Here is a 27,235-nt window from a genome sequence, read left to right on the forward strand (position 1 = left end):
TCTGGGGCAGCCCTTCCCACACACACCCCCACCTGCCAACTTGTAGAGTCCCCTCCCTTGGCACCTTTTACCCAAAGGGCTGTGCTTTCTTTGTTGGGGGTGGGGTGGGGTGCATTGCTAGGTTCATGAACTGAGAAATGATTCGGGATGTTTATTTCCCTCATGAAGCAGCTGCCCAAGTTACCTGGGAGATGGGGAAATCATGTGAATGCTGATTTAACCCTTTGAGGGTCAGAGTGATGGTGCAAACAGAAATGAGAGAGAGGGGTTCATACCCAAGGTGTAGGTGAGTCTCACTTTAGAAGCTGGCTTCTCTTTGGGACCCACTCCTCAACCGCTCCATCAGCTTCTCCTCCTCCTCCTCCTAATCCAGCCCTGCCCTGGGCAGCCCTTGCCCAACCAAGGTCCCATACATCTGAAGCCGCATCTCGCTTAGACCTACCCCTTCAAGGACCAACTCGAAATCTACACTGGGATTCCTAAACCCAGGACAGTGCTTGAGACAAAGAGAAGGAGATGTTAGGAAACCAGGCTCTGACTGGAGTAGCCGCCTAACAGAGGTGCTGTGGATCAGTCGTCGCTTACTGTCTTAGAACCTCACCCATACAACGGAGATAACCTGCTTTGTCCTTTTCATGGAATGTTCAAGGACCCTATAGCAAAATGTTGATTACAATGTATGAAAATGAAAAAGTGAGTAATCGTTTACTCTACCATATACAGTCTATAATTTGACTTTTGGGGCCTCTTGGCCTGACTTCTTCCTTCAAGTAACCACTCATTGAACTATAAAAATTTCTTTTCCTGGGCTGGAGAAATGGCTTAGCGGTTAAGGCATTTGCCTGCAAAGCCAAAGGATCCCTGTTCAATTCTCCAGGAGCCACTTAAGCCAGATACACAAAGGGCACATGCGTCTGGAGTTCATTTGCAGTGGCTTGAGGTGCTGGCGGGCCCATTCTCTCTCTCCCTCTCTACCTATCTGCCTCTTTCTCTCTTTCAAATAAATAAATATATTTTTAAAAATTTCCTTTCCAACATAAAGCAGAAGGAATCTACCATTTACCTCTAAGAATAATGTGGTTTGGGGTCGTCTGGAGAAAATGCAATAGACAATTGAGATAAAGAAACGTGGTTGGATGTGGTGGTGCAGGCCTGTAACCCCTGTAGTTCAGGAGGCAGAGGCAGGAAAATAATTCTAGATAATTCTCAGTAAATTCTAGAAAATCTGGGCTGCAGAGCAAGACCATCTCTAAATAAAAGGCCCTGGGTAAGTCTGGGGAAATGTCTCAATGGTAAAGGTGCTTGTTTGAAAAGCCTACCAGCCCAGGTTCAATTCCCCAGTACCCATGTAAGCCAGATGCACAAAGTGGTGCATGCATCTGTTTGCAACCCTAGTGACTGCCTCTGTAAAAAAATGAATAAATTTTTTTAGAAAAAAAATGTTTGGGATGGGAAGATGACTGACTGATTAAAGATGCATCCTTGCAATGCCTACCAGCCCAGGTTCAGTTCCTCACTACCCATGTAAAACTGGATGCACAAAGTGGCAGAGGCCCTTTTGCACCCATTCTCTCTCTCAAATAATTAGGTGTTTGCAAGCTAGGCCTGATAGCACAGGCCTTAAACCCTAACTACTCAGGAAGCTAGGCAAGGAGTGTTATAAGTTTAAGGTATGCCTGAGCAGTGACCTTGGGATGACTCAGAAGGCACCATGGTGCTGAGAAGTGACAGAGGAGTGCTCAGCACTGAAATATCTCTATCACACCTTCCAAGGCTCAGGGTCCATTGCAGAAGAGGTGGCAGAAAAAATGTAAGAGGCAAAGGAAGGGTAGGACTCCTTACAACGTGCTCCTCCAGACACAAAATGGCCTGGATATCCATGACCTCACAGTGCCTGACACTACCTACACAAGACCATCATAATAGAAAGAAAAGATCATGACATCAAAATAAAAGAGAGACTGATTGAGAAGAGAAGAGGATATGATGGAGCATGGAGTTTCAAAGGGGAAAGTGTGGGGAGGGAGGGAATTACCATGGGATATTGTTTACAATTATGGAAGTTGTCAACAAAAAATAATAATTTAAAAAAAGGTGTGCCTGAGAAACTAAATAAAACCTTTCAAAATAAAAAAAATTTAAGAGCTGGGCCTGGCACATGCCTTTAATCCCAGCATTTGGGAGACAGAGGTAGGAGGATGGCCATGAGTTCAAGGTCAGCTTGAGACTACTTAGAAAAAGCCTCACTCCAATTCCTTCTGCTCTACTGCATAGGCTGCAGGAAAGGCTATATCTAGTTGTAGAGCCAGAGGCACACCCCTCACCCTACCTCTCCTGCCCTGTACTCCAGGGCTGAACTGAGATTCATGGGCTGGGGGTTACAGTTGGAGAATTGATGTCATAAAAGGAAGAGTTCAAAGTCCCCTCAGGATCTCAGAGGAAAGTTCCAGGTCAGTCTGAGCTAGACTGAGACCCTATCTTGAAAAAAAAAATTTTTTTTAATGAGGCAAGCCCAACAGACTGGCCCTTTTTTTTTATTTTTTAATGAGACAGAGAGAGAAAGAGAAAGAGAATTGGCACACCAGGGTATTCAGCCACTGTAATCAGACTCCAGACTCACGCCCCCTTGTCTGGCTTACATGGGACCTGGAGATTCAAACATGAGTCCTTAGGCTTTGCAGGCAAGTGCCTTAACCACTAAGCAATCTCCCCAGCCCAAATTTTTACTTTAAACAGAACTGAAGGGCTGAGATAGCATGCATAAGGTTATAGGTTCAAATCCCAATTCTGTAAACAAAAGCAAAACGCAAAAAACCATGGATAAAGGATAGTGGCAGAGGGCCTGCCTACCATGCACCTCTAACACCAGAAAAAAAAGAAACTTGCATGCTTATAAGATGAAATTTTACATTTGGAATGGAAATCATTCTTTCATTTCATTTGTGTGTATGTGTTGTGGCATATGCACATGTGTGTGCCCATGTGGCACTCTATGTGTGCTCACCTGTGGCAGGGTTCATGGCTGGAGGGGAATATTGACTGGGTATCCTGCTCCGTCACTCTTCCCACCCATTCTTACTTGAGTCAGTGTTTCTTACTGACCCTGGAGCGCGCGCGCGCGTGTGTGTGTGTGTGTGTGTGTGTGTGTGTGTGTGTGTGTATGTGTTGCAAGCCTCAGCAATTCTCTGGTCTCTGCTCCCTACATGACTGGAATATCACATGCCCAGTGTTTATGTGGGTCCTGGGGACCCAACTTCAGCAGTCTCTCAGGCCTCCTAAGGCCCTCATGCTTGATAGGAAGTGTTCTTAACCATTGAGCCATCTCTTCAGTCCTTTTGTTTTATTTTTCAGAGAAAATTTTGGATACCAACCAGGAAACTGAAGAAATTGTGTAAGATTTCGTCTCTGGGCCCTTTAAGTCCCACTGGCCACCTCTACCCTAGTGGACAGCCAACATGTTAGCATGGCCTCCTGAGCTCTATTTTTAGTTCCTAAAGGGCAGGGCCACCACCTGCATCACTTTTCTTTATTTTTTAAAAGACTTTAAAAAATATATTTCTTTAAATATTTTATTTACTTATTAGAGAGAGAGAGAGAGAATGGGCACACCAGAGCCTCTAGCCTCTGTAAATGGTTTGGTTTTTTGAGGTATAGTCTCACTCTAGCCCTGGCTGACCTAGAATTAATTATGTCGTCTCAGGGTGGCCTCAGACTCACAGTGATCCTCCTACTTCTGCCTCCTGAGTGCTGGAATTAAAGGCATGTGCCACTATGCCCATCCTTTATCACTTTTCTTGAATTCCCACCATTAAGTCTATCTGTAATATAAAATTTTGAGACTTTCAATATGATTCCACTCCCTTATTTCATAGATAGGAAATGCAAGCAAGGGTAAACATGTGGGAAATGCTCAACTGTTGAATTTGAAAAGATATATGATAATTGAACCAGAACAGGTTTTTGTTTTTGATTTATCGAGGCAGGGTCTCATGTATTCCAGGCTGGCCTCGAACTCAGTATATAGCCAATGATGATCTTGAACTTCTGATTTTCCTGCCTCTACCTTTCCAGTGCTAAGATTATAAATATGTGCCACTACCACAGATTTTGATGAAAGAATTTTAAAGATTATATAAAACAGCTTAAGTACTTTTAGTAATTATAATAGCAAACATATGTGCCATTTACTATGTGCTGAACAGTCTTCTAATCATTTAATCCCTGTAACGTCTTAGAAATGCGACAAATAAGGAGCAAAGAAGTTCAATAATTTCTTCAAAGTCAGAGAGTAAATCATAGATTCAGATTATGATTGTTGTATGGTAAATTCTTCTGCATTGAAAGCAGTAAACAACTATTGCCAGCCTTATCAAAAGTAGCTGGGGGACCAGGTGTGGTGGCACATACCTTTAATCCCAGAACTTGGGAGGCAGAGGTTGGAGAATCGCAATGAGTTTGAGGCCACCCTGAGACTACATAGTGAATTCTAGGTTAGCCTGTACTAGAACAAGACCCTACCTCAAAAAAAAAGTAGCTGGGGAGAGGGGTCTGGAGAGATGGCTCACCAGCAGTTAAGGTGCTTACCTGCAAGGCTAACGAGCAGACTTTGATTCCCCAGTACCCACATAAAGCCAGATGCACAGTGGTGCATGCATCTGGAGTTCATTTCCAGTAGCTGGAGGCCCTGGTGCATCTATTCTCTCTGTGTATCTCTTCTCTCTATACCTCTCTACTTGAAAATAAACAAATAAAATATTTTTTAAAAAAAAGATTGCCCCTGTTGGCATTCCCCCTTAAAAGGAAGTGCACAGAGAAGGTCATCAGACCCCCTACCTGAGAGCTCAGACTTCCCTTATGCCAGCCTTATGCACAGAGGTCTCAAGGGGAAATGGGGTGTATAGGGGTAAAAGATCAAGGGACAATGAGTTCCACCTAGGCAGCCATGGGGAAGTCACTATTTGTGTTGGGATGAGACTTCTCAGTGGCATGGCTGGTTTGGAGTCTCCTTGCTCTATAGGTAAGCCCTCACTCACCCTGAGGCTGAGGAAAGAGCATCTGTGATGGTAATCCCAACATAGGGAGCTCCATCTAAGAAGCATGGGGAGATCATCATACGTGATGGATGAAACTTCTCTGGGTACGGCCTGATTTGTGGGCTCTGTGTTCCGGTAAGTAACACCATTAAACTTACTGGTTCACCAAAATTGGTTTTGGTATAATTTGTGTTCTATCTGGGGTGGATAGACATGGGTTGTATCTCCCCAGGGAAAAAATTCACACACCAATGATCCTTTACAATCTGGCTTCAAAGCCTATGATGGTAACCACTGTATGTATTGATTAAGGGAAGCCAAAACTGTGAGCTATCAGGTGGCTTATTCAGGCACACAACTGGTTATTTGTAGAAGGACCAGGACTCACAACCACTGGCCCAGTTCATTGCTCTTTGTATTTTGCCTTATGATGATGTTTGTCTGTAGATACTGGAACGTGATTTACTCCAGTCCTTTCCTGAAGTTTCCTCGTGAGGGTGGGTGGGCTTTGGCATGGTGAGTACACTCTGGGCAGCAGTAGGGCAGTGAGCCCTTGACTCTAGCTTCCATGACCCAAATGGTATGAGAACTGCTGCTGTCAAACAACAGCAGAGGGCCAGGGATCCTCAGACCAGCAGGTTAGAGTCTGGGCCTTCTGCCAGCCCCTTCCATGACAGAGGATTTCCTGCTCCAGACATGTTTCAGTCAAATTATCTGTCTCTGAAATGCACCAAGCCTGCTTACAAAGGTGTGTGAGGAATTGTTGGGTTAGAAACATAGAATATCTAAGACTATGCCCAGTGTGGGGGCACAGGCCTTTAATCCCAGCACTCAGGAGGCAGAGGTAGAAGGATCACTGTGAGTTTGAGGGCAGCCTGAGACTACATAATGAATTCCAGGTCAGCCTGGGCTAGAGTGAGACTTTACCTTGAGAAAAAAATTATATATATTTGATTTCCATGCTTACCTTGAGCCCTTAATAGGAACAAGTACCATCAGCAGAAAATGATGGAACAGTACTATGCTAAAATAACCTAGTACAGGACGTGTGATAGAGCAGATCTAATAGTCTAGAATAGCAGACAGTATACAAATGTCAGAAAATAATATGAAAGGGCTGGAGAGATGGCTTAGTGGTTTAGGCACTACTTGCCTGTGAAACTTAAGAACTCATATTCGAGTCTCCAGGTCCCACGTAAGCCAGGTGCACAGTGACGCACGTGCACAAGGTTGCACATGCGCACAAGGGGGCACACGTTTCTGGAATTCATTTGCAGTGACTGAAGGCCCTGGTGCGCCCATTCTCTCTCTCTCTCTCTCTCTCTCTCTCTCTCTATCTCTCTCTCTCTCTTTCTGCCTATTGCCTCTTTCTGTCACTCTCAAGTAAGTAATGATAAAAAAAGAAAACCATATGAAAAACCCTTAAAGTTGAGAAAATTCTATCCGTTTTTTCCTGAGCTGGGGCATGGAAGTTATGATTCCATTCTCACTGTGGAGCCCTTTGACCTGGCCTGCAGAACACAGTCCTTCTGGGCCTCATTTAGAATCCACTACGGTAAGTGAAACAGTTGGAAAAAAACTCACTATCCCAGAGCGGAAATAAACAGAAAATCAGGGATTGATTGGAAAATTTTAACCCTGACAAAAGAGAAGGAAGAAAGGAAGTCAGTCAGTAGGAACTGTATCTAGTTCTCCCAAGTCCAACTCAGTCTCAAGGGACTTTTTATTTTTATTTATTTATTTATTTTGAGGTAGGGTTTCACTCTAGTCCAGGCTGACCGAAAATTCACTCCAAACTCTCAGGGTGGCCTTGAACTCATGGTGATCCTCCTACATCTGCCTCCCAAGTGCTGGGGGCCACATCTGGATCAAGGGACTTTTCAGTTTTTATAATACAGGCCAGTCACAAGAGGGAGGTATTTTCAACCTCTCATTTTCAGGACTAAAAACTCCTACTTGGAGACTGTATTATGCATAAATGCAAGTTCTATACAGCTGTAAGTGTATCTTGGATGACACTACAAACATGCGGTGTTGAAATTCATGCCCTGTAATGTGACACGGATAGGTTAGGGTCCCCTGAGCTTTCTCTGAGTTGTTTGGGGTAACAGCTCAGCTCAGACGATGCAAATAACCATTCTCTAACAGTGCTGGCACAAACATAAGGTGTCTGTACATTTTATTTTCTAAAACTGTGAAAGACATATGGGCTGGGGCAGTAATTTAGTGGCAGAGCACTTGCTCAGCATGCATGAGGCCCTGGATTCCATCCCCAGTAATGAAAAAAAGGAAGGAAGGAAGAGAAGAAGGGAGAGGGAAAAAAGAAAAGAAGCCGGGCATGGTGGCACACACCTTTAATCCCATTTGGGAGGCAGAAGTAGGAGGATTGCTGTGAGTTCAAGGCCAGCCTGAGATTACATAGTGAATTCCAGGTCAGCCTGAGCTACAATAAAACTCTACCTCGAAAAACTAAAAAAGAGGGCTGGAGAGATGGCTTAGCAGTTAAGTGCTTGCCTGTGAAGCCTAAGGACCCTGGTTTGAGGCTCGGTTCCCCAGGTCCCACGTTAGCCAGATGCACAAGGGGGCGCACGCGTCTGGAGTTCGTTTGCAGAGACTGGAAGCCCTGGCGCGCCCATTCTCTCTCTCTCCCTCTATCTGTCTTTCTCTCTGTGTCTGTCGCTCTCAAATAAATAAATAAATTTAAAAAAAAATTTTTAAAAAGAAAAACTACAAAGAAAGAAAGAGGGGGAAGAGGGAGGGAGAGAGGAAGGAAGGGAGGAAGAAAGGAAAGAAGGAAGAAAGGAAGGAAGGGGGAAAGGGCGAAAAAGGGAAAGATATGTAAAATCTACCCACATTCATTCAACCCAGCAAACATGCCCTATCCATTTCTTCCTAACATGACTGCTGTTACTTACAGACTCAGGCTTCCTTGGCTCAGGGCTGGAGTAAGTCTTAGCCAACCTCAGTCTCACAACCAACACACATGAAAATGAAATGATTGATTAACTGTCAGCTCCAGAGAGATATGAACTTTCCCCATCCACTTAGGCCTCCACCATTACTCACTCATTCCACAAACATTTGTGTGCCTAGACACTGTTCTATTAATAGGCACTAGGAACATGGTAATGAACTCAGCAGACAGGGTCCCAAGTCTCATGGATCTGATTTGCTGGAAACAAATAAGAACTGGGCCTGGCATGGTGGCCATTCCTATAATCCCAGGACTTGGGAGGCTGAGACAAGAGGATTTCAAAGGCCAACCTGGTCTACATAGCAAGTTTTTTTTTTTTTTTTTTCAATTAACAGGGCCAGGCATGGTAGCGCACACCTTTAATTCCAGCACTTGGGAGGCAGTAGTAGGAGGACTGCCTTGAGTTCAAGGCCACCCTGAGACTACAGAGTGAATTCCAGGTCAGCCTGGGCTAGAGTGAGACCCTACCTCAAACAAACAAAAGTCAAGAATACACAATACTGGGGATGGAATGGTCTAAGTGGGGTCGGGGAGGAGATGGAGAACAGGAGGAGGTGGAAGGAGGATTAAAATTGAACAGGTTATGAATAAGCTATATGGAAACATGTGTCTTTGCTAACTAAAATATATATACATTAAATTTCATTTATTTATTTATTTATTTGGAGCGACAGACACAGAGAGAAAGACAGATAGAGGGAGAGAGAGAGAATGGGCGTGCCAGGGCTTCCAGCCTCTGCAAACGAACTCCAGACGCGTGCGCCCCCTTGTGCATCTGGCTAACGTGGGACCTGGGGAACCGAGCCTCAAACCAGGGTCCTTAGGCTTCACAGGCAAGCGCTTAACCACTAAGCCATCTCTCCAGCCCTAAAATATATATACATTAAAAATGAGGGCTAGAGAGCTGGGAACCGGGCGTGGTGGCACATGCCTTTAATCTAAGCACTCCAGAGGCAGAGGTAGGAGAGTCACTGTGACAGAGGTAGGAGGATCACTGTGAGTTCGAGGCCACCCTGAGACTGCATAGTAAATTGCAGGTCAGCCTGAGCTAGAGCAAAATCCTACCTTGAAAAAAAAAAAGAAAAGATGAGGCTGGGGAGATGGTTCAGCAGTTAAAGGCACTTGCTTGCAAAGCCTGCCTGTGCGGGTTTGATTCCCCAGTACCTATATGAAGTCAGATGCACAAAGTGGCACATGTACCTGGAGTTTGTTTGCAGTGGCAGGTGGCCCTACATGCCCGTTCATGTTTTCTCTCTCTCTCGTAAATAAATTATATATTTAATATTATATATTAAATATGGAATGCTTCGAGAATTTGCATGTCATCCTTGCACAGGGGCCATGCTAATCTCTGTATTGTTCAATTTTAGTATATGTGCTGCCGAAGCAAGCACAAATGATATATTTTTAAAAATGAGAAAGTTTTGGCAGAAGTACCCTGTGGGGGTGGATAATGGGGTGACCAGAAGCCATAACATGTTACAAGAAAATTTCAGTGCCATGTTGGTCAGGGAGGCCCCCTGACATCACCTTCCAAAAAACTGTAGGCTATTGCCCAAGGTTCCCACCAAAAATAGATGGTAACCCTGTTGCTGAAAACACCACATGCTGGGGCTGCAGGATGCTGAGAAATCAAGCTGGAGCTGAGATGGAAGCGCCCTCCCTGTTGATTAACTGTCAGGATTCTGGAAAGAGCTATGTAGACTGCTGGGGGAGAAAAGTCATCAATGGTCTTAACTGGCAGTTGACCTCAAAAGCTTTATGGCTAGCCAGCCAGGTCAAATATGTTGCAATGGTGGTTATGGGAGAGACCAACTGCTCTCTGATTGGATTTGAGGCTCACTCCATAGGAGGGAATTCATACCTGGTAATGAAAACCTAATCAAAGCCTATACTGAAGAGACCATTAGTTCTAGCTGGGAAACTACTACTGTTGTTTGGCTAAATGGATACATTATGCTCATCAAACTGCTCTCTAAATACTTATGTTTATGCCCATATATTAAGGCTACTTTGATTTTTGGTGAAAGAAGCTTCTCTTTTCAGATGGCAGGGACCACTGGGAAGACTCAAAAAATCATCAAAGTGCTGAGAAGAGACAGTGGAGTATTCAGCACTAAGTGAGACATCAATATCACACCTTCCAAAGCTCAGGGACCATTGCAGAAAAGGTGGTGGAAAGAATGTAAGAGCCGAAGGAAGGAGAGGACTGCTTATGATGCTGTCTTCCACACTCAAAGTGGCCTTAGCATTCATGACCTCACAGTGGCTGATGCCACCTATATAAGAGCTGCATCATAGGAGGGGGAAATGAGGACATTGAAATATACCAGGGACTATTTGGAAAGAAGACAGTCAGTGGAAAGGGAAGGTTCTGGAGGGAGGAGGAGGAGAGAGTGGTATGAGTAGATTATGATCATAGGAGGGGATTGTTGAGAAAACTTTAAAGCTGAATAGAAAAGACATATGATGATAAACGCTATGATGGTTATTGACTGAGGAATGGATTAGAAGTGACTGAGGGAGAAACCTGGGTTTAGCTGTCAAAAGAGGTTTCTGTAAGGAAGTGGCATTAACACTGAGACCTAAGTGACATGGAATCAGCCATGAAAAGAATCTGTGTAAAGAGCATTCCAGGCGCAGGGAACAGCTAATGCAAAAGCCCTCTGGCAAGAGCCAGCTCACTGGGCTCTCAAACACAAAGAAAGTCAGTGAGGCTTAAGAAGTGGAAGATGAGGTCAGAGAGGAGGGCATGCCCTGGCTAGTGTAGCTCATAGGCCAGGCACAGGAGTTTGGATTTCATTCAAAGTGTAATGAGAAGACTTTGGAAGGTGTTAAGCTCAGAAGTGGCACAATTTGATTTATGGTTTTTAAAGATCATGCTGGCTACTGAGTGAAGAATAAATTGTGGGATCAAAGGATATGAGGGAAACCACTTAGGAAGCTACTGTAGTGGTCCAGGTGGAAAGAATAGTGGCTTGGGCAAGGATAGTCATGTTGGGTTGTTGGGAAGTGAAAGGACTCTAGCAATGTTGTAGTTGGAGTGCCCTAGCCACCTGCCTTGGCTCCTGCAGGATTTATTCATGTCAAATAATTATCAAGAAGTAACAAATAGGGCTGGAGAGATGGCTTAGCGGTTAAGCGCTTGCCTGTGAAGCCTAAGGACCCCGGTTCGAGGCTCGGTTCCCCAGGTCCCACGTTAGCCAGATGCACAAGGGGGCGCATGCGTCTGGAGTTCGTTTGCAGTGGCTGGAAGCCCTGGCGCGCCCATTCTCTCTCTCTTCCTCTATCTGTCTTTCTCTCTGTGTCTGTCACTCTCAAATAAATAAATAAAAATAAATAAATAAAAAAGAAGTAACAAATATTTATTGAGACAATATGCCAAGTGTTGTGCTAGGTACTGGAATTTCCAGTCCAAAAGAAAAAGCCTCACTCCAATTCCTTCTGCTCTACTGCATAGGCTGCAGGAAAGGCTATATCTAGTTGTAGAGCCAGAGGCACACCCCTCACCCTACCTCTCCTGCCCTGTACTCCAGGGCTGAACTGAGATTCATGGGCTGGGGGTTACAGTTGGAGAATTGATGTCATGAAAGGAAGAGTTAAAAGTCCCCTCAGGATCTCAGAGGAAAGATCAGGGGAGCCCAAAGCTCCCAGAGAATGAGAGGGTACAGCTATGGTCAAAAGAACTAGAGAAGGCTTATGGCACCCACTATACAGCTTGTCCTTTGGGTGTCCACAGCCCAGCCTGCCAGGTCTAGACTTCTTTCTCAGGCCCCTCCCAACACACACACACACACACACACACGCACACACACACACACACACACACACACACTTTGCTAAATTTGTGAGTGTCATGTGCCCTCTGGTGGCATGTTTCTGCCACTGACACTCATAGTTTCCCCTCCCAAAGTTCTGCTCCTCTGGCTCACAAGCCTTAGGGGCAGTATGGGAAATTCTGGAACTCCGGAGAAGATTTGGTAATGTCACTGCTTTGGGGAACAGGACTGCATCAGTTTCTGAACCTTTAAGACATATGCTCCGTCCACTCTGTGCCCAATGTCGGACTCACCTTTCTGTGTTGTTTTGTTTTTTCAAGGTAGCCCAGTGTGGTAGTTTGAATAGATGTCCTCCAACCGATTCGGGAGTTTTATTCAAGCTCGTGACTTAGATTTCCAGCCACCTGTCTGGAGAAGGTGGCTCTGTGGGCAGACCCTGGGGTCCAGCCCGAAGGTGTTGCTGGGGGCAGAGTGCTTAAGTTCTGCCTGGGGGTCCCAGTGTGTGCTTGCTTGTGGTGCTGCTAATAGTGGTCTCTTCTCTGCGTGGATCCGAGAAAGGGGTCCAGCTTCTTGTGCCATTATGGAACTTCTCCTTGATTTGTAAACTCCAATTAAATCCCTTACTCCTATAAACTGTGTCTCATTTGGAGATTCATCTCAACAGTGAGGAGCTGACTACAACATCCAGGCTGACCTAGAACTCACTCGATAGTCTCAGGCTGGCCTCAAACTCAGTTATCCTCCTACCTCAGCCTCTCAAGTGCTGGGATAAACTATTTTTGAGTGCCTCCTGCCAGCTGACCCTAGTCACTAATATGTACGGAACCCCCTGCCATTGCACATTCCCACTAAACGCTTTGAGTGTGGAGCTAATGGCATGAAGGAAGACAGCTGAAAGTCATTCTGTTGTCTGCAACGGGGGCAGGAGTCCGGAGCTCTTCTGTCATTCTGTTGCCCAACTTCCCTTTGCTCCTGCCTGTTTTTTTTTTTTTTTTATTACTTTTTGTTTATTTTTATTTATTTATATGATAACAACAGACAGAGAAAGAGGCAGAGAGAGAGAGGGAGGGAGGAAGAGAATGGACACGCCAGGACCTCCAGCCACTGCAAATGAACTCCAGACACATGCGCCCCCTTGTGCATCTGGTTAACATGGATCCTGGGGAATCGAACCTCGAACCAAGGTCCTTAAGCTTCACAGACAAGCGTTTAACCACTAACCCATCTCTCCAGCCCTCCTGCCTGGTTTTTAAGCCTCATACTCTGGACTTTCTATCAGTTCTATGAACAAGTTATTCACCATTGTTCTAATGTGTGCCTCTTTCTCACATGATTTAGAGTGTTTCTATTTTTGCCACCAAGAAGATGACAAGTACATTGGACAATTGATCCAGCTGCTCTGAGCCTTAGTTTCTTCCACAGTACAGACAGAAATAACAATGGCCTCTGTATGCAAGACAGTTTTATTAAATAAGTACGTGAGTTATCTATTACTATGTGTCAAATCATTTAAAAAATCAAATTAAGAGTTTAAAACAACACATTTATTTCAAGGTTTCTGCCCATTAGGAGTCGGTGTAGCTTACCAGAGTACTCTGCTTTGGGAAGGCAAAGCTTTAACAAGCGAGGGGCCAGCCATGCTTCAGGCTCATTAGTGGCTTGAAGGAGGAAGGCTCCAATTCCAAGCTTGGGTGGTGATTGGCAGGATTCAGTTCTTTGCTGGCTGTTGGATTGTGATCCTCCCTGTATGGAGCTCTCTAACATGGCAGCTTGCTTCCACAAAGCTATCAAAAGTCTGCTAGTAAAACAGCAGGCACGCTGGGCTGGAGAGATGGCTTAGCGGTTAAGCGCTTGCCTGTGAAGCCTAAGGACCCCGGTTCGAGGCTCGGTTCCTCAGGTCCCACGTTAGCCAGATGCACAAGGGGGCGCACGCGTCTGGAGTTCATTTGCAGAGGCTGGAAGCCCTGGCTCGCCCATTCTCTCTCTCTCTCTCCCTCTATCTGTCTTTCTGTCTGTGTCTGTCGCTCTCAAATAAGTAAATAAATATTAAAAAAAAATTAAAAAAAAAAAAAACAGCAGGCACGCTATCCTGTGGCCTAAGCAAAGAGCTAGCAATCTCTTACACTGTGTGAAGCAAGTCACAAGAACAGCCCATATTCTGAGGGAGGGCACACAAAAGCATGGATGTGGGCCACTGTGGCCATTTTGATCTACTTGCCTCAGTGAGGGGTCTGGTGGTCAAGAATTCCACTTCTGGGGCTGGAGAGATGGCTTGGTGCTTAAGGCACTTGCCTGCAAAGCCTAAGGACCCAGGTTCAATTTCCCAGGACCGATGTAAGCCAGATGCATAAGGTAGTGCTGGGATTAAAGGCATGTGCCACCATGGCTACAAAATATTTTTTTTTCCTTTTCACTGCAAATTCGTTTTATTAATTTATTTATTAGATACAGAGGGACAGAGGGAGAAAGAGAGAGAATGGGCACGCCAGGGCTTCTAGCCACTGAAGATGAATTCCAGACATATGTGCCACCTTATGCATCTGGTTTACATGGGCCCTGGGGAATCAAACCTGGGTCCTTAGGCTTCACAAGCAAGCACCTTAACCACTAAGCCATCACTCCAAACCTTAATATGAAAAATAGAAATCCCACATCCTAGCTGGGCATGGTGGCACACACTTGCAATCTCAGTATGTGGGAGGCTGATATAGGAGGATTGATATGAGTTGAGGCCAGCCTAGACTATATGCAAGATCCTGTTCCCCCATTAACAAAAGCAAAGAAAGGCTGGGCGTGGTGGCACACGACTTTATTCCCAGCACTTAGGAGGCAGAGGTAGGAGGATCTCCATGAGTTCAAGGCCACCCTGAGGCTACGTAGTGAATTCCAGGTCAGCCTGGGCTAGAGTGAGACCCTACCTTGAACCTCCCCCTGCAAAAAAAAAAAAACAAAAAAAAAACACAGAAAACAAACAGCAACAAAATAAACATAACCCAGGGCTGGAGAGATGGTTCAGAGGTTAAGTTGCTTGCCTGTAAAGCCTAACAACCCCAAGTTTGATTCCCCAGTGCCCATGTAAAAGCCAAATACACAAAGGGGCACAGGTGTCTGGAGATCATTTGCAGAGGCTAAAGGTCCTGATGCACTCTTTCTTTCTTTCTTCCTAGTCTTGGCTCACCCATTCTCTCTTTCTGCAAACCATGGTGGCCAGTGTGGTGGTTCACACCTTTCATGCCAGCAAAGGAATTCCAGATGCATGCATCACTTTGTGCATCTGGCTTATATGGGTCCTGGAGAATTGAACCGTGGTCCTTTGGTTTTGTAGGCAAATACCTTAACTGCTAAGCCATCTCTCCAACCCCCTTTTTTGGTTTTTTGAGGTAGTGTCTCACTCTAGTCCAGGCTGACATGGAATTCATTATGTAGTCTCAGGGTAGCCTTGAATTCACAGTAATCCTCCTACCTCTACCTCCTGAGTGCTGGGATTGAAGGCATGCACAACCACGCCTGGCCATTTTGTTTTTTATCTGTTGAATTTTTGTTGTTGTTGTTGTTTTGTTTTCCTTTGAGACAGGGTCTCCAGTAGCCTAGGCTGGCTTGAACAGCTAACCTTGAGTTCTTGATCCTCCTGCCTTGACTTCCCAGTGCTGGCCAGTGGCTACACTTGAATTGTTTTTCACTGCATGGGGTCATCGTAATCTTTTTAGTGTTTACTACATCTGAAAATCCTAATGTGTCCCGACATGACCCCAGACAAACAGGCTGAAGGAGCTGGGAGGCAGGGAAACCAGGACACACAGGGGACTGCAAAGTTGTGGGACAGCCATATAGAATGTTGTAGCAGTTGTCAATGAGGCAAGAGATAAATTGGACAGAGGTGTCCAAACCTAGGGGTAAAGGTGGCCTTATGAGGATGGAAACATTTCTTTTCAATCTCCTGAGCTGGCTTTTTATTGTTGTTATTATTTGTTTTTGTTTTATGCAGGTGTGTGCTGTTTATTTGGTGCTAGGGGTTTAGAGTGGCATTTAGAATTCATGCATTTTCTTTATTTTCATTTTGTGTTTCCTAAATATTAGGCAAAGCTCCTTGCTTATTTATCTCCTGTGAGCCTCTCACAAAGCTGTAAGAAGAGAGCCTTCCAGAGCAGCTTTTTAGCCAAGAAAAGCCCCCTATCCTCCTGTTTTTTTCCCTCTTCTGGCCTGTCCCTTGTCACCTCTCCCTACACATGCATTTCGGGTTTGTATGATGAACAGATCAGTGAAGTAACACAGACTTCAACCAATTTAAATTGACATGGACAAACCTCAGAATTTATTCTTCCTTTCAACAAATATTTTTTAATATTTTTTTGTTCATTATTTATTTATTTATTTGAGAGCGACAAACACAGGGAGAAAGACAGATAGAGGGAGAGAGAGAGAGAGAATGGGCGCGCCAGGGCTTCCAGCCTCTGCAAACGAACTCCAGACGCGTGCGCCCCCTTGTGCATCTGGCTAACGTGGGTCCTGGGGAATCGAGCCTCGAACCGGGGTCCTTAGGCTTCACAGGCAAGCGCTTAACCGCTAAGCCATCTCTCCAGCCCCCAACAAATAATTTTTAAATAACTGCTAGGCAGCAAGTTCAATTCCAGGGGCTAAGGATGAAAGGTTGAGTAGACCAACCGGGTTTTTGCCCTCCTCACGCAGCCTGCAACTAGTCCAGAAAACATAACCTAGCAGGCCAATGAGGAAGAGCAGGTCATGAAGCAGGTGTTGCTGAAGCTACTTACAATCTGTGATTCTAACTATGACATTCGGGAGGAAAGACAAAGATAAGGGAGTTGGAGGAAGAGAGGAGTGAACAAGGGGGAGCGTAGAGGACTTTTAGGACCTCGAAGCTGCTTTGTGTGATATTATAATACTGTGTACATGTCATTACATGTTTGAGCAAACCCACAGAATGTATACCAAGAGTGAAACCTAACATAAACTGTAAATTTTGGGTGGCAGTGATATTGCATTGTAACAGGTTTTCCTGCTGTGGGGTGCCAAGTGTTGGGGAGTCTGTGCATGTGGTGGGTACATGGGAACTTTACCTCCTGCTTTCTGCTCTGATTTTTTAAAATATTTTTATTTTTATTTATTTATTTGAGAGAGAAAGAGGCAGAGAGAGAGAGAATGGGTGTGCCAGGGCATCCAGCCACTGCAGACAAACTCCAGATGCATGCACCACCTAGTGCATCTGGTTTACGTGGGTCCTGAGTCCTTTGCCTTTGCAGGCAAGCGCCTTAGCTGCTGAGCCATCTCTCCAGCCCTCTACTGTGAATTTAAAAAAAAATATTTTATTTATTTGAAAGAAAGAAAGAGGCAGATAGAGAGAATGGGTGCACCAGGGCCTTTAACCACTGCAAAGGAACTCCAGATACATGTGCCACCTTGTGCTTCTGGCTTTACATGGGCACTGGGCAATCAAACCTGGGTCCTTTGGCTTTGCAAGCAAGCACCTTAACTACTAAGCCATCTCTCCAGCCCTCTGCTGTGGATCTTAAGCTGCTTAAAACAAATAATAAAATAGCTGGGTGTGGTGGTGCATGCCTTTATTCCCAGCACTTAGCCTGAGACTACATAGTGATTTCCAGGTCAGCTTGGGCTAAAGCAAGATCCTACCTTGAAAAACCAAAACAAACAAAAAAAATTTTTATTGACCATGTCCATAAGTATAGACAATAAACCCTCCCTCCCTCTCTCAATTAGTCTCTCTCTCTCTTTTTGGTTTTTCAAGGTAGAGTTTCATTCTAGCCCAGGTTGACCTGGAAATCACTCTGTAGTCTCAGGGTGGCCTCGAACTCATGGCAATCCTCCTACCTCTGCCTCCCAAGTGCTGGGATTAAAGGCGTGCACCACCATGCCCAGCTATTTTTTTAAAAAAAATATTTTAATTTTATTTATTTAGACAGAGAAAGAGGGAGAGAGAGAGAGAGAGAGAGGGAGAGAGGGAGAGAAAGGCACGCCAGGGCTTCCAGACACTGCAAATGAACTCCAAGATGTTTGTGCACTCTTGTGCATCTGACTAACATGGGTCCTGAGGGATCAAACCTGGGTCCTTTGGCTTTTCAGGCAAATGCCTTAACCACTAAGCAATCCCTCCAGCCCTGTAGTCTCTTATTTTGATGTCATCATCTTTTCCTACTATTATGAGGCTCCTGTGTAGGTAATACCATGCATTGTGAGGTCATGGATATCCAGGTCATTTTGTGTCTACAAGATTGTGTTGTAAGCAGTTCTACCCTTCCTTTGGCTTTTTGGACCCTGAGCCTTGGAGGGTGTGATAGAGATGTCTCAGTGCTGAACACTCCTTTGCCACTTCTCAGCACTATGGTGCCTTTTGAGTCATCCCAGCAATTGCTGCCATTTGCAAAGAGAAGCTTCTCTAACCAAAAGTGAGAGTAGCATTAATACATGAGTATGAACATTAACAGAAGTGCTCACTGGGCAGCTTGGTGAGCATAATATATGCATTTAGCCAGACAGCAGGAGACTTTACACCCCTAGGGTTCATGACCCCCCATCATAGGTTTTCAGTACCAGTCATGTATTTCCTCCCATGGAGCAGGCCTGCAGTCCAATTAGTGGTTGGATTCCCCCATAACAGACATTCTACTACATTGCACCTGTTGGCTCATTTGGCCTGGCTGGCCAAACTTAAGGCTTGCAGTGTCCACTGTTGTTTATCTCCACTGGCGGTTTCTCTCTCTCCCATTGAACTGCATGCAGTGTAGCCTTTTTCAGCTTTCTGTCAGCTGGTTTACATGGAGATTTTCAGCTCAGCTCCAGCTTGATTTCTCAGTGGCCTTGCAGCCCAAGCATGTGGAGTCTTCAGCAATAGGGTCTTACCATCTATTTCTCGTGGGAAACCAAGAGCCTTTGCAATGGCCTGTAATGTTTGGGGGGCATCAGGGACCTCCTTGGCCAACAACTCACAGGAAGGTATGCCATCCCTGGTACTGAAAATTTTCTAGTAATGGTTGGTGACTTCTGGGTGCACCATTGTCCAAAAAAGTAGGTTTCCATATGGCTTATTCATAGTCTCTTAGATTTTCTTTCTTTTTTTTTGGGGGGGGGGTCAAGGTAGGGTTTCACTGTAATCCAGGCTGACCTGAAATTCACTATGCAATCATGTAACCTCAGGGTGGCCTCGTATTCACAGCAATCCTCCTACCTCTGCCTCCCAAGTGCTGGGATTAAAGGTGTGCACCATCACGCCCAGCTTATTTTTATTTATTTATTTGAGAGTGAAAAAGGAAGGAAGAGAGAGAGAGAAAGAATATGGGCACGCCAAGGCTTCCAGCCACTACAAACAAACTCCAGATGCATGTGCCACCTGTGCATCTGGCTTATGTGGGTCCTAGGGAATCAAACCAAGGTCTTTTGGCTTTTCAGGAAAGTGCCTTAACTGCTAAGTCATCTCTCCAGTGCCTTTTTAAAATATTTTATTTATTTATCTAAGAGAGCAAAAGAGGGAGGTAGAGAGAGAATTGAGTTTTTAAACGTCATTTTTTAAAGTATGCTGAAGAAATTTATGCAATAAAGAATAACTAGAATGAACTTCAGGTGGGGGCAAAAGAAAGCTTTCTCAGGCTGATTACTCCTATAGAAGATGGGGTGAGGGTATTTGTCTACAGGATTGTTTTTTCTAAACATCATTTATTTATTGACAGAGAAAGAGAGGGAGGGAGAGAAAGAAAGATGCAGTTATATATAGAGAGAATGGGTGTGCCAGGGACCCTAGCCACTGAAAATGAACTCCAGATGTATGCTCCACCTTGTGCATCTGGCTTACGTGGATACTGAGGAATCAAACCCAGGTCCTTAGGCTTTGCAGGCAAATGCCTTAACTGCTAAGCCATCTCCCTAAACCAGAATTGGTTTGGTTTTTGTTTTGTTTTGTTCTGTGCTGCCAGTGCCAAGGATTACTCCATCATTGAACAACACCCCCAACTCCAAAGGGTTGTTTTAAAGTTGAAATAATATCTACATGAAAGTGTCTTTTCCACTGCCTGTGTCTTCCTGTGTGATAATCTGTGGAATAGCATCCACAGGTCCTGACAGCTCCATACATTCAGGCTCAGGTGAAAGGCCACTCTTTGCACTTGGCTTGGACATGATGGTTGCTTTATAAGGAATAAAATGTAGCAAAGGATTAGATATTATTTCAAGAGTAGGTCACAAAAAGTCTGTGGCTTCTAGTCACACTGTCAACCCCTCTCCCTCAGAAGCAATCTGCCATGTTGTGTGGAGATCTACAAGAAGGCCCAGGTGGCAAGGAACAAATGCATCTACCCATTAACCTATGAGGACCCAAGGAAGGGCACATGTGGCAAAACTGTGCAGATGAATGGTGTACAATGCATGGTCCTTGATCAGACACCGATTGGGATTTAGCACTTGTAAAAGACACTTTTGGGTGATATGGTGTTGCAGTCCGGTTCGCATTGCTGGTAAAAATCACCCAACCAAGAGCAGCTTCTGGGAAAAAGAGGTTTATTTGGCTTACAGGCTCGAGGGGAAGCTCCACGATGGCAGGGGAAAACGATGGCATGAGCAGAGAGTGGACATCACCCCCTGGCCAACAGAAGATGGACCACAGCAACAGGAGGATGTGCCAAACACTGGCATGGGGAAACTGGCTATAAAGCCCATAAGCCCGCCCCCAACAATACACTCCCTCCAGGAGGCATTACTTCCCAAATATCCATCAGCTGGGAACCTAGCATTCAGAACACCTAAGTTTATGGGGGACACCTGAATCAAACCACCACATGTGGATACTGACTAGGACTAGATAAACTAAAAATAACAAAATGGAAAAGTAGAGAGCATTGACTGAAAAAAAAAAAAGTTCCAGGGCTGGATTGATGGTTTAATGGTTAAGGTGCTTGCCTGGAAAACGTAGGACCCAGGTTCAATTCCCAATACCCATGCAAGCCAGACACACAAGGTGGTGCATGCATCTGGAATTCGTTTGCAGTGGCTGGAGGCCCTGGTATACCCATTCTCCCTCTCTCTCTCTTTCTCTTCTCTTTCTCTCATTCAAATGAATAAGGGCTGGAGAGATTGATCAGCGGTTAAGACCTTTGTCTACAAAGCCAAAGGACCCAGGTTCAATTCCCCAGGACCCATATAAGCCACATGAACAAGGTGGCACATGTGCCTGGAGTTTGTTTGCAAAGGCTAGAGGCCCTGACATGCCCATTCTCTCTCACTCTCTCAAATAAATAAATAAGTAAAATATTTTTCAAAAAATTCCAGGGCTGGAGTGATGGCTTAATGGTTAAGGCACTTGTCTGGGATGCTTAAAGACCCAGGTTCAACTCCCTAGTACCCATGTAAGTCAGATGTACAAGGTGGTGCATGCATCTGGAGTTTGTTTGCAGTGGCTGGAGGCCCTGATGCACCCATTCTCTGCTTCTCTCTCTCTCTCTCTCAAAGAAATAAATAAATAATTTTTTTGTAGTTTTTCAAGGTAGGGTCTAGTTCTAGCCCAGACTGACCTGTAATTCACTATGTAGTTTTAGGCTAGCCTTGAACTCAAGGCCATCCTCTTACCTGTACCTCCCAAGTGCTGGGGATTAAAGGCATGTGCCACCACATCTGGCAATAAAATATTTTAATACCCAGCACTTGGGAGGCAAAGGTAGGAGGAATGAGTTTCAGGTCAGCCTGAGCTATAGTGAAAGCCTACCTCAAAAAACAAAAACAGCAACAACAAAAAAAGCTAGCGTAGTGGCGTATACCTTTAATCCCAACACTTGGGAGGCAGAGGTAGGAGGATGGCCTTGAGTTCAAGGCCACCCTGAGACTACATAGTGAATTCCAGATTCCAGGTCAGCCTGGGCCAGAGTGAGACCCTCCTTAAAAAAAATAAAATAATAAAATAAAAAAAAAAAACAAAAAGAAAGAAAGAAAAAAAATCCAAACATCATGTTCATTATTCTCTCATTTTTCTAAAAACCAAAATATTAACACATGTGCATAAAAGGAGATCCAGCCTGTCCTGTAACTATAATTCCATTTCCACATATATATCCAAGAGAAATGATTCATGTGACTATCAAAAGACATGTTCAGCCAGGGATAGTGGCACATGACTTTAATCCTAGCACTTGGGAGGCAAAGGTAGGAGGATCACTGTGAGTTTGAGGTCAGCCTAGGACTACAGAGTGAGTTCTAGGTCAGCCTGGACTAGAATAAGACCCTACCTCAAAAACCAAAAAAAAAAAAAAAAAAAACCATGTTCAGGGATGGAGGGATGGCCTGGCTTAGCAGTTAAGGCACTTGCCTGCAAAGCCAAAGGACCCAGGTTTAATTTCCCAGGACTGTACTCTCTCTCTCTCCTTTCTCTCTGACTCTAATAAATAATGAATAGAATTTTTTAGAGACATGTTCAATGGATGGTGTGGTGGTTTGATTCAGGTGTCCCCCATAAACTTATGTGGTCTGAATGCTAGGCCCCCAACTGGTGGCTATTTGGGTATTAGATCCTCCTGGAGGTGGCATATTGCTGGGGGCAGGTTTATGGGTGTTACAGCCAGCTTCCCTTCAGTCTCCTATTGCTGTTGTCCACCTGATGTTGGCCAGGAGGTGATGTCCACCCTCTGCTCATGCCATCATTTTTCCCACCATGGAGCTTCCCCTCAAGTCTGTAAGCCAAAATAAACCCTTTTCTCCAACAAGCTGCTCTTGGGTGTTTTCTGCCAGCAACACGAACCTCACTGCAACAGATGGTAGACCCTATCGCTGAAGACACCACATGCTTGGGGTATGGGGCACTGAGAAATGAAGCTGGAGCTGATCTGAATGCCCCCTCCCTGTTTACTAGTTGTCATGGTGCTAGAAATAGCTATACAGCCTGTTGGAAGAAAAGCCATCAATGGCCTTTTTTCTTTTCCTTTTTTTTTTTTTTTTTTTTTGGTTTTTGAGGTATGGTCTCACTCGAGCCCAGGCTGATCTGGAATTCACTATGTGATCTCAGGCTGTCCTTAAACTCACAGCACTCCTCCTACCTCAGCCTCCCAATTGCTGGGATTAAAGACATATGCCACTGTTGCGGTTCTCACTGCTGGTAGAAATCACCCAACCAAGAGTAGCTTTAGGTTTGAGGGGAAGCTCCACGATGGCAGGAGAAAACGATGGCATGAGCAGAGGGTGGACCTCACCCCCTGGCCAACATAAGGTGGACCACAGCAAAAGGAGAGTGTGCCAAACACTGGCCAGGGTAAACTGGCTATAATGCCCATAAGCCTGCCCCCAAAAATACACTCCCTCCAGGAGGCATTAATTCCCAAATATTCATCAGCTGGGAACCTAGCATTCAGAACACTAAGTTTATGGGGGACACCTGAATCAAACCACCACAGCCACCAAGACTGGCTGCCATCAATGATCTTAACCAGCAGTGGACCCTGAAAGCAAATGGTTGGCTAGCCATGCCAATTGTGGCAACTGGTGCAATGGTGGCATTACTGTTATAGGGGAAACCACCTGCTCTCTAATTGAATTTGAGGCCTGCTCCATGGGAAGAAATTCATGTTTTGTACTGAAAACTTAATCAAAAGCCTAAGGCTGGGGAGGTCATAAGCCCTAGAGGTGAAGCTACTTTATTTGCAATATAGTATGCCCAATGAATTGGCCTCTGGGCTATAGAGATGGTTCAGTGGTTGAAAGCACTTACTTACAAATTACCCTCTAAATATTTATGCTTGTACCCATATGTATTTTGTTGAGGCAAGCCCAACAGACTGGCCTTTTCTTTTTTTTTTTTTTTTTTTTTTTTTTTTTTAGTTTTTTGAGGTCCAGGCTGACCTGGAATTCACTATGTAGTCTCAGGGTGGCCTCAAACTCACAGCAATCCTCCTACCTCTGCCTCCCCAGTGCTGGGATTAAAAGTGTATGCCACCACACCCAACTAGACTGGCCTTTTTTTAATGAGAGAGAGAGAAAATTGGAGTACCAGGGCCTCCAGCCACTGCAATCGAATTCCAAAAGCATGTGCCCCCTTGTGCACATGTGCGGCCTTGTGTCCCTTTGTGTATATGGCTTACATTGGACCTGGAGAGTCAGTCGAACCTAAGTCCTTAGGCTCTGCAGGCAAGCTTTAACTGTTAAGCCATCTCTCCAGCTCTTATACCCATATGCTAATGTTACTTTCACTTTTGCATTGAGAAGCTCCTCTTTTCAGATGGCAGTGACCACTGAGGAGACTCAAAACTCATCAAAGTGCTGAGAAGTTAAGTGTTGAGCACTAAATGAGACATCTCTATCACACATGCCAAGGCTCAGGGAACTATTGCAGAAGATGAGGCAGAAAGAATGTAAGAACCTTGGTTTGGGAGGCCTCTAGTGCCCCCAAAACATTACAGGCTATTGCCAAGGCTCTTAGTTGCCCACCAAAACTGCATGTTAAAACCTTATTGCTGAATACTCCACCTGCTTGGGCTGGAAGTCACTGAGAAATCAAGCTAGAACGAGCTGGAAGCCTCCTCATTGTTGACCAGCTATCAGGATACTGGAAAGAGTTATGCAGCACGTTGGGGGAGAAAAGTCAACAGTGTTAACCAGCAGTGGATCCTGCAAGCTCTATGGCTGGCCAGCCAGGCCAAATGTGCCAACTGGTACAATGGTGGCATGTCTGTTATGGGGAAGACCAACTGATTTCTGATCGGACTTGAGGCCTGTCCTGTGGAAGGAAATTCCTGCCTGGTACTAGAAGGTCATGAGCCCAAGGGGGGATTATGACTTGTAGTCGGGTTCGCATTGCTGGTAGAAATCACCCAACTAAGAACAGCTTCTGGGAAAAAGAGGTTTATTTTGGCTTACAGGCTTGAAGGGAAGCTCCACAATGGTAGGGAAAATGATGACATGAGCAGAGGGTGGACATCACCCCCTGGCCAACATAAGGTGGACCATAGCAACAGAAGAGTGTGCCAAACACTGGCAAGGAGAAACTGGCTATAATATCCATAAGCCTGCCCCCAGCAATACACTCCCTCTAGGAGGCATTTATTCCCAAATATCCATCAGCTGGGAACCTAGCATTCGGAACACCTAAGTTTATGGGAGACACCTGAATCAAACCACCACATGACTATTGTTTTTCTAAAGGGATATATTCTGCCCACCAAACTGCCCTCTAAGTACTTTTATTTACATTACATTTATTAGTGCTATTCTCATTGTGGTTTAAGAAGCTTCTGTTTTCAGATGGCAGTGACCAAAATGCTAAGAAGAAGTGCCAGAGGAGTGCTCAGCACTGAGACACCTCTGTCACACCCTCCAAGACTCAGGTACCATTGTGGAAGAGCAGGTGAAAAGAGCCGGTCCAGGCACTGCTCTGGCCGCGGGGCTCTGGCGCCGGCCGGGGAAGCGCTGGGCTAGGCTGGCAGGTTCGGTACTAGAGTTCAGGGAGTCCTCTTGCAGCTAGGTGTCCTTGCGGAGGTCGTCCCCGGGGCCGGAGGAGGAGGACGAGAGATCCGAGGGAGCAACCGACGCTTCATTCCCTACGTGCAAGGCTGAACTGTCGCTCGGAGGTGCTGGAGGTGTCGGTGGAAGGGAGGCAGGTGGAGGAGGCCATGCTGGCTGGGCTGCACACCGTGCTAATGCACCGCAGCACGGGCAAGGTCCACTACAAGAAGGAAGGCACCTACTCCATCGGCACCGTGGGCATCCAGGATGTTGACTGCGACTGCACTGACTTCACCTACGTGCGCGTCTCTTCTGAGGAGCTGGACCCGGCCCTGCGCAAAGCTGTTGGGGAATTCAAGGATGCACTGCGGAACTCAGGCAGTGATGGGCTGGGCCAGATGTCCCTGGAGTTCTATCAGAAGAAGAAGTCTCGTTGGCCGTTCTCAGATGAGTGCATTCCCTGGGAGGTGTGGACAGTCAAGGTGCACGTGGTGGCCCTGGCCACAGAGCAGGAACGGCAGATATGCCGGGAGAAGGTGGGCGAGAAGCTCTGTGAGAAGATCATCAACATCGTGGAGGTGATGAACCGGCACGAGTACCTACCCAAGATGCCCACGCAGTCTGAAGTGGACAACGTGTTTGACACAGGCTTGCCGGACGTGCAGCCCTACCTCTACAAGATCTCCTTTCAGATCACCGACGCCCTGGGAGCCTCCGTCACCACCACCGTGCGCAGGCTTATCAAGGACACCCTTGCCCTGTAGGCCTTGCTGGAGCCTCGGGAGCTCTTGGATGGCTCCCAGATCTCGGCTTCTAAGGCTTGTATTATGGAGCCTTTGGGGTTCTGGAACCTGCTGTGGGTCCTTGGTAAGACTTGGAAGGGGCGGCACCAGCCTCTGGTGATCCTTAAGTTCTGCTTGCAGGCTCTGCACACCATTGATGGGTTCCCCTTCTACACTCTCCAGGGTGCTGTGGGAGCGGTGAATAAAGTTGCAATGTAAGTTTGGGTTCAAAAAAAAAAAGAGGTGCAAGAATATAAGAGCCAAAGAAAGGGAAAGAATGTTTACAGTACTGTCTTCCAGACACAAAGTGGCCTTGATATTCATGACCTCATAGTGGCTGACATTACCTACACAAGACCTGCATAGGAGGGGAAAACATTGAAGACATCAAAGTAGAAAAGAGACTAATTGGAAAGAAAAGGGTTTCAGTGAAAGCGGGACTTGGGAGGGAAGAAAATGAGGGGGCTGTGATTATGGTTTGTTATTTATATTTATGAAATTTATCAATTAAAAAAAGTTTTAAGGGGCTGGAGAGATGGCTTAGCAGTTAAGCACTTGCCTATGAAGCCTAAGGACCCTGGTTCGAGGCTCAATTCCCCAGGACCCATGTTAGCCAGATGCACAAAGGGGCACACGTGTCTGGAGTTCATTTGCAATGGCTGGAAGCCCTGGTGCACCCATTCTATCTCTCTATCTGCCTCCCTCCCTCTCCCTCTCTCTCTCTCTCTCTCTGTCACTCTCAAATAAATAAATAAAAATGAACAAAAAATTTTTTTTAAGTTTTAAGTACTCAGGAAACAGAGGTAGGAGATTGCTGGGACTTCAAGGCCAGCCTGGAACTACAGAGTGAATTCCAGGTCAGCTGAAAGCCTACCTTGAGAAAAAAAAAAAAAAAGGAATGTAAAAGCCAAAGGAAGAGGAGTGCTTTGAAATGTCTTCCAGAGACCAAGAGCTCATGACCTTACAGTGACTAACACTACCTACAGAAGACCTGCACAACATAAGGGTCAAAAGCACTTGGGAGGCAGAGGGAGGAGGATCGCTGTGAGTTCAAGGCCACCCTGAGAGTACACAGTGAATTCTAGGTTAGCCTGGGCTAGAGTGAAACCCTTGAAAAAACAAAACAAAAACAAAGACAAAAAAAGGTGATGACATCAGGATGAAGAGATGGCTCCGTGGATAAAGGCACTTGCTTGAAAAGTCTGATGTCCCAGGTTCGGCTCCACA

The 27,235-nt window shown here is 45.5% G+C and overlaps 1 protein-coding gene and 1 non-coding gene across 2 annotated transcripts; one reads left to right on the forward strand and one right to left on the reverse strand.

Moving 5' to 3' along the window:
* Window positions 1-9,298: 9,298 nt before the first annotated feature.
* Window positions 9,299-9,401, reverse strand: LOC123461847. Its single transcript, XR_006637911.1, has one exon. It is a non-coding gene; the product is annotated as a U6 spliceosomal RNA (small nuclear RNA).
* Window positions 9,402-11,955: 2,554 nt separating this feature from the next.
* LOC101593411 (autophagy-related protein 101-like) lies at window positions 11,956-26,063 on the forward strand. Its single transcript, XM_045152225.1, has 2 exons — window positions 11,956-11,987; window positions 25,333-26,063. The coding sequence occupies exons 1-2, from the start codon at window positions 11,956-11,958 to the stop codon at window positions 25,988-25,990; spliced, it is 690 nt and encodes a 229-aa protein (XP_045008160.1). The 3' UTR covers window positions 25,991-26,063.
* Window positions 26,064-27,235: the final 1,172 nt, after the last annotated feature.

The sequence above is a fragment of the Jaculus jaculus genome, chromosome 6, assembly GCF_020740685.1.
Source record: "Jaculus jaculus isolate mJacJac1 chromosome 6, mJacJac1.mat.Y.cur, whole genome shotgun sequence".
Lineage (NCBI taxonomy): Eukaryota > Metazoa > Chordata > Mammalia > Rodentia > Dipodidae > Jaculus > Jaculus jaculus.

What these genes read in the sequence shown, in the direction of transcription:
- LOC101593411 (XM_045152225.1), top strand. Translation starts at nt 11,956, where the DNA reads ATGGGAAATTCTGGAACTCCGGAGAAGATTTG. An exon ending in GGAACTCCGGAGAAGATTTG is followed by an intron (nt 11,988 to 25,332) that starts GTAATGTCACTG and finishes CCTACGTGCAAG; the next exon opens with GCTGAACTGTCGCTCGGAGG.